At 41.0% G+C, this 7,871-nt stretch overlaps 1 protein-coding gene across 1 annotated transcript in view; it reads left to right on the forward strand.

The window, feature by feature from the left end:
* The window catches only part of XK (X-linked Kx blood group), a 44,887-nt gene extending 37,283 nt beyond the window's left edge, over positions 1-7,604 (forward strand). Inside the window, exon 3 of the mRNA XM_025439776.3 lies at positions 3,743-7,604. Coding sequence (XP_025295561.1) covers positions 3,743-4,569 — 827 coding nt within the window. The 3' untranslated portion in view covers positions 4,570-7,604. The remainder of the gene's footprint in view (positions 1-3,742) is intronic.
* The last annotated feature ends 267 nt before the right edge of the window (positions 7,605-7,871 follow it).

The following is a 7,871-nucleotide window of genomic DNA, read 5'->3' on the forward strand; positions in this document are numbered from 1 at the left end:
CTTCTACAGGAGAGGTTTCGAGGTGTGAGTAAGCAACATCCCGTGTTATAGAGAGATCAGGAAGCAGTAAGACCAGAATCCAAACTGCAAGAGGTTGAAGAATAAAGAGTGAGTGTTTTGATTAGATGTAGCTCAAGAGGGTTAACCCAAAGTGTCAAGGAAAGTCCAGTAGAAGATGGAAAGAAGTACAGGGTGAAGGAGACATCCTTCCTCTCTTTCTCCCACACCCCCCCTTTCCCTTCCCTTCCTTTCTTCTTCCTTCTCCCTCCCTTCCTTCCTCCTTTCCCTTTCCCTTTCCCTTTCCCTTTCCCTTTCCCTTTCCCTTTCCCTTTCCCTTTCCCTTTCCCTTTCCCTCCCTCCCTCCCTCCCTCCCTCCCTTCCTCCCTTCCTTCCTTCCTTCCTTCCTTCCTTCCTTCCTTCCTTCCTTCCAGCATTATTATTATTACAGCATTTTTGCAACAGGAGAAAAGACCAAGAAGATACTATAATGAATCTCCTCTTATCCATCACACAGCTTCTACAATTATGTTGGTTTTTGCAAATGAGGGATGGTTTTTTAGATGCAGCTGACTTAGGCATATTCATACACTCAAGGAAAAGAACCCAGATAGAGGGGCAGCTGCAACTTTAGAAGAGAAAGATGATAATTGATGGAGCAAGGTTTTTGAGAAGGAGGCAAGTGGCAGAGTGTAATACAGTTAAAGATCCTGGCTCCAGATAGTAAAGAAAGCACTATTCAGCTACTGGATTGAAAGAGAAAGAGATAAAAAGTACCGCCTTTCAGAAATCTGGTCAAAATTCCGATTTTCAGAAGCTTCCTATGCTAACTCCTTCAGTTGCCCTCTGCCACCGTAAAAATCACTCCATATTCCTTTAGGACGCCTTGGTTTACCTCCTTGAAGTCAGTCATTAATTTTGGGGGAAAATATCTATTCCACCTAAACATTTTGCAAGGTTAGTCATTTTATATGAAGATCCAGTATCCATAGAGAGTAGTCACATATAGAATTCCCCTCCGAAGAGGAATCCTGGGAAATAAAATATTCTTCATCACTTAACATGGAGATTCAGTTTTTGGTGTCATCAGGAAATGGGTAAATTCATGCCTATTAACAATTTTTTTTCTCTGTGAAATAGAAAAATCTTGTTTGGAAGGAGATTATTTGGCAGGAATTGAGTGGGAAGAAGCTCTGAGTGTGGCAAGATTTTGGAATAGTGCCAGAGCCTTCTATTCAGCTTTACCTAAAGTGATGTCTTGCCTTCTAATGAAGGATGAGAACAGAATGCCCCCCCCCCACACACACTCATAGAAAATGAGAATAGGATTATTAAGGGATGTTAGACTTCTATGAAGTACCACTTCAATGGGCAGGATGGCCAGTGGATCCCCTTTTATGTTACCTGTGGGAAGATAAGGTTGGGAAGTGGCTTCAGAGAGCTTCTCTCCACTTACCTCTGAATAAGTAGGTATTTGCATGAGCATCACCCTAAACCATTCATTAGATAACAGCTTAAATCAAGAGGTAGAAATGTGCATTCCAAGCATTTTGTACAAGCTTCTTGTCTTCCAAGTACATCTCTCTTCTGGGACCCCTCTCTATCTGTGACATTTTGCAGTGAGCACCCAACAGTGGGAGGGACAATTGAAGTCAGTGATTTTAAGACACTTTCTTTGCATTCTCAGAAAGTTTTACTAGGTGACTGCCACTGAGCACCAACTGGGTAATCACTAGCTCATTCTCTTCATAGAAAAAGAAATACAATTTGGAAATAATTGACCTAATGAGAAAAATGGATAAATGCTTAAAAAATTGTTTGGGTCATTGTATTACTAAGTACCAAAAATATAACAATATAAATATTATATGTGTATGAATACACAATTTACATTTTAATTATTTATGCTTAGCTCATCTTCTGCAGATGAAGTATGTTTCTTGTAGTGGGAAAAACATAAGGACTTAAAGAAAAGGATTCAACATTAGATCCTTAGGGCATAGAAATTTGTAAAAATAGAAAATATATAAAACATATAAAAATACATCGCTGATATGTACTGCTTTACAACACTCCACTGAATTAGCCTCTCAGGAAAAATAATTCAGTCCAATTGCTGCCCATCTCCTCCTGTGGTAGTGTTTCTATCTTTTAAATTTGATTAGTAGATGACAGTCTTTCCAGTGAGTGATTTTGATGATTTCAGTCAGTGCCAAAAGACTGAAAAAACTGATGCTTTGAGTAAAATTGAGCTTCTCCCAGGCAAAGAAGTACCAAGGCTTCAGAGCTTTCATGTCCACCAAATATAGATGGTTTCCCATTGATTTGGAACTTAAATAAGGAAAAAGCCCTTAATTCCCACACATTTCAAGTTACACATTCAAGTAGAGGCAGTTATGTTATATGGACACTGAACCTTATAAAGCAGACATTGGAAAGTATTATCATCTCAATTTTATGGATGAGAAAATGGAACCCAAAGAGATTACCATTTCCCTAGTGTCACCTGGTGGGCTAAGACTAAACCAGAGCCAGACACTTGGTCCCTTACCACCAAGCCCTGCCTCCAGGTGCTCCTTGATCCAGTATGTGAAGGTTCTGCCAGCCTGTCATAAGTGATCATATTTCAGTTTCAACCACACAATTTGTGTCCATGGATTGGCAGCACGTTTCTCAGACTGTAGCTCACAACCACCATTGTCATGCTCTCGAACACGGTATCATGGCCCGTTTAAATGAGCCATATCTTGTCCCCACCCCAAACTTCTGCTTTGTATAAACTGGATAAACCCATTAGCCACAGGTCATTTCAAGAAATAAGCAGCTAGCATTGAGACTTCTTCAAACACTAAGGCCTTTCAGCCTAAGACAAGATGCCCAGTAACAATGAGGTTCTCATTTCTTCAGCAATCTGTGGTTAAGGGTCTTAAATGTCACTGAAGAGTAACGAAAAGTGAGCATTCTATAGTCAGCATAGAAACTGAACTATCTGTTCCCCTGCAGATAGAGAGGAACTCACAGAGCAATTTATTACTGAGACCTTTCCGTCTGTGTACCTACTACTGGTACATGTTGAGAGATGCCAAGACGACGCGTCAGACGTGGTCATTCTTGACTCCTCTAGAGCGTATAAGGGAGGAAAGAGAGCACAGCCTGTAAAGGACCTTACATATTATTCAGACAGAGCAACATGGAGTTAGGAAGATGCTTCAATTCTAGTTGACCCTTAAGCAGACCCTGAGACAAGGATCTGAGTGCACATGTTTTTAGAGGAGGGCATTAAGGAGCACAGGAGAGGGGACTGAGAAGAAGGGAAAGACAACCAATACAGGGAGCATTATTAGACAGCCATCCCCATGGGTGACCAGAAAGAAGCCCTGTGAGGAGACACCAGCAAAGACTATAAGACATAGACACAGGCCTGAGTTAAGCTACCCAAGGCGTGGGGGTGGTTGGGGGGCGGCGCCCAGGTGGTTGGGTTCCAGCTCTTGTCAGGGCTGGACTTGAGTATTGAGGGCTTTCCCAGGGGCACAGAGTCCCTTCCACAGCCCTGGGGCAGAGCAGCCCTCTGAGGCCCTAGAAAAAGCCCTGAGGCACAGTGATCACATGCTGACACCTGGAAATCAGCCTGTGAACTGCAAAGAGAGGGGTCCAAGGAATACTGGGAAGGAAGTGACAGTGTCCATGGTAGCAGGATTCTTGGAGCAGGTGACACTCGACAGTGTTCTTTGTCTCCTCTCCCCAGGTCTCTTCATGGTCCTATCCCTGTTGTCCATTGTGTATGGAGCCTTGCGCTGCAACATCCTAGCCATCAAGATCAAGTACGATGAATATGATGTCAAAGTGAAGCCCCTGGCTTACGTCTGTATCTTCCTCTGGAGGAGCTTTGAGATTGCCACTCGAGTCATTGTCCTGGTCCTCTTTACCTCTGTCCTGAAGGCCTGGGTGGTGATGGTTGTACTTGTCAACTTCTTCAGCTTCTTCTTATATCCCTGGATCCTCTTCTGGTGCAGTGGCTCCCCATTCCCCGAGAACATTGAGAAGGCCCTCAGTCGGGTGGGCACAACCATCGTGCTGTGCTTCCTCACCTTACTGTATGCCGGGATCAATATGTTTTGCTGGTCTGCCGTGCAGCTGAAACTCAACAACCCTGACCTCATCAGCAAGTCCCAGAACTGGTACCGGCTGCTCGCGTACTACATGCTGAGATTCATTGAGAATGCCGTCCTCCTCCTCATGTGGTATCTTTACAAGACCGACATCTATATGTACGTGTGTGCACCTCTGCTGATTCTGCAGTTGCTCATTGGCTACTGCACAGCCATCCTCTTTATGCTTGTGTTCTATCAGTTCTTCCACCCTTGCAAAAAGCTTTTTTCTTCCAGTGTTTCTGAAGGCTTTCGACAGTGGCTAAAGTGTGTCTGCTGTAACTGTAGGCAGCAGAAAGCCCATGAGTCTGTAGGAAAAACAGATCTCAGGTCAACAGGAGACAGAGATGAGACACCTTCCAGCAGTAAAATAAGTTCTATGCCCAGCCAGATTCTGAATGCTGATGAGCTCTGCTCTGCTTAATAGGACCGGAGTCTCTCGGGGCTCACACATACTGGTTCTTGGGTTGATCCTTGTACTTCATACAAGAGATGGGCCCCACACAGTTAGCAAAGAGGGAAGTTAGCTCTCAACTCCCTGTGAGTTGCTCCACTTTAGAGAGCTCTTGGGCATGTGGGAACTATGGAGAGAAGCCAGGGAAACCCCTGAGCACTGGAGGGGCAGCTTGTTCTCCCAGGCATTACCAGCCTTTTCATTGACAAGGTCCCCATGCTATCTGAGTTGGGCTGGTTGGATCCATCAGATAGAATGAGGACAGGAGATTTCTTGTTTTCTGAGGTTTTTTCTTTTAACTGCTGGCATAGGTGGCCTTTCATTTTTTTTTTTTTTTCTCTGAGCATAGCTTTCATCGAAGAGCTGTTCTCATGACCAGAGAAGGTTACTAGGGTTTTGTCATCAGCAGTATCATTCCTGTCAGAGTGTCCAGAGAGGGCTGTTCATGTCACTTTTTGAATAGACAGATGTTCCATTTTTTCTCATTAGGGCTCTTTGTACATAACCACCTGTAGCCACCTTGGCCTGTAATCTCTGATTGATTCAGAAGTCTAGATTTTGGAGACTTTATTCCCAAGGATCCACAGATGCAAAATTGTATTCTGAATTTGGCTTTAAGCCCTAGAATTTTAGGAAAGTTGTATTCCTTCAATGTGTTCAAGAAATTCTGGATTAAGAGGGTTGTTAAAACATCAAAATGATGTAGACTTTTATAAGCAGAAATCTTACTTTCTCGGGATGATCAAAAATAAATGAATCTGCTGGAAGATAGGTTTAAACCTCTGCAAGGTTCTGTCCCATCCTACAGTTCTGGGAAATTTTTAGTTGAATTTTCTAGGATTTTCTTCCTTAACAAAGAAGAAAAATAAACTCACAGTCTTCTCTTCCCCTCTTCCTCCTTGCCTGTCAGAAAAATTTGAGATAAGGGTTATATTGATTAACTTAAGTTTTTCTAGAAAACTCCACAGAACACTCTTGCCAGGTGTAACTATATGGGGCATTTTAATTGTCATTATTTGAAGGAAAAGGGTCTCCTCTCCCAAGTTAGATACTGACTTCAGAAACTTTTATTTTTTTATTTTTTTCAGAAACTTTTAAATATAGAAATAGATGAAATGGTCAGAGGATTTTTAGTCTTTTTTTTTTTGGATTTTTAATCTTTAACTGAATGTATTTTGATTTGGCATAATTATAAGTTATTTGAATGAGATCTGAAGTTTTATGCTCCTATACTCTCCTGTCTCCAGTATAATTTCTCCTTTAATCTGGAACCATATTTGTTTCATATAAAGATTGTGTAGCATATCCTCAGTTGTCTTGGGAAAATGCCTCAATGTAGTGCCATTATGCCTACCCTAAAAACCTTGATAATGAAATATTTGGAAACTGATGACCTGTCATTGACTAGGCTAGGACATTGCAGTTCAGTCAGGGTTGATGATCTAAAGACCCGTAATGGCTTAACTTTCTGACCTATCCAGTTTCTAATAGGCAGTCTGTCACGAGACAGGTTAAAAATGGTGAGTTTGAGCAGGAATTGTGGTTAGAATTAGACAGGAAGGAGGGTCAGATGTTTCCAACCTTGACTTGGAAGCGTGTCTCAAGAATTATTACAAAATCTGAGCCTTCAAATGCATTTTAAGTCATTTTAACATAAAGGATAGCTAAACATCTTAAATGACCCCAAACCAAACTAACAGTGATGGTCTGTCAGGCTCCCATAACCCAATTATAAGCCACATTTATAAGGACAAAGAGGTTTGGTAACCCTTAATATACAGCTATCCCTGCTGTGAGGCCATGTGTATCCATTCACTTTGGGGGAGAAAAAACACTGTTTTTTTCTGTATTGTAAAAATCTAAGTCATGGTAAACTGAGAATTTTTGTTTTAAAATTTATATTATACCTCTGAAATGGTAAAATTATAGTTCAGACTGCAGAGCTAGGTTGCCCTAAAGACAAACAAGTAAATTCCCTCATGTGTTGAGAACTAAAATGTTTTTCATTTTAATTCCAATTTTTAAAACTCTCAGTGCTTCGTTTAATTAATTGCATGCCATAACTTGTCATGACAGCTGCTCCAACTGAATCACTATCATTTGGCTGAATGGAGGTGAAGTATTTCATCAAAATACATTGAAATAAGATCAATCACATTTAGGCTTTGTCTCTTCATTACTGGAGGCAGTGCAACGTAGAGATCGGCACCTCCCTGTGTAGCTCTGCAAGTTACTTAGTGGCTGTATGCCTCAGTTTCTTCACCCACCAAATCTGGATGATATACTTGCCTGGCCTACCTCACAAGGTTGTTGGAAAGATCAAATTAAATAATAGATGTGAAAATGCTGTGAAAATATGTTAAAGTGCCATACATATTTAAGGAGTTGATACAGTTATTCAAGTCCATAAACAGGTTATTATTATGCTTTTACTGTTAGAAAAGAAACTAGCAGTATCATCCACATGAGTGTCTTGAATGAATACGTTGGCCTTTGACCTCATGGAAGGGCAAGTGTAAATGGTCTTTATTCTTGGAGAGATTGCAGCAGTTGCCCTCTCTCTTGCTGTGGGTTGCTTACAAAAATTAGCACCCAAATACATGATACTTGGAGGAAGACAACCCACTGAAATCTGAGAAACTGCCTCCAATGATCATGAGCTGATCATTTGTGCATCTTTCATCTTTCATGAAGGACATAGTAGCTAGTGTCTTTTGACAGTTGTGCTTTACAAGCTGAATGCCTGGTCTTGTTAGACTTTAATTGAATGCGAGTCTAATCTTTTCAGCCTTGTAAATGGGAAAATAAACATTAAAAATGTCAAATACAGCATTTCCTTGGAAACCACCTTAGAACATTAGTGCTGTGGTTATGAGTGTTATGTGTTAGTACTTCTCAGTCAATAAACTGTGGATGTGAGCTTTTGCAGGCTGCTTCTGTGCAGCCAGTGACTATAACAAATATTGTTTATGTTTCTTCATATAATAAATTAATTTTTCAATTTCCCCTTGTGTTTCATTCCTTACACAGTCCTTTCATGGCTTTTTGATGTCAGGGACGATTTTAAAAACAAATTTGAAAGTGGTTTCATTGTGATTAATTATGGTTTTGTAACCTCACCTGAAAATTCTTTCTGCCAGGATGAGAAAGTGCTAGGATTTGAGAGTGCTAGCATTCTGACTTGCAAGACACCAATGGCTTATAGAATCTTCTCTGTTTTATAAGGCATTCATTCCATTTGTTGAACCTGCACTGCTGGATACTAAGACTCT

Source organism: Canis lupus, chromosome X (genome assembly GCF_003254725.2).
Source record: "Canis lupus dingo isolate Sandy chromosome X, ASM325472v2, whole genome shotgun sequence".
Taxonomy (NCBI): domain Eukaryota; kingdom Metazoa; phylum Chordata; class Mammalia; order Carnivora; family Canidae; genus Canis; species Canis lupus.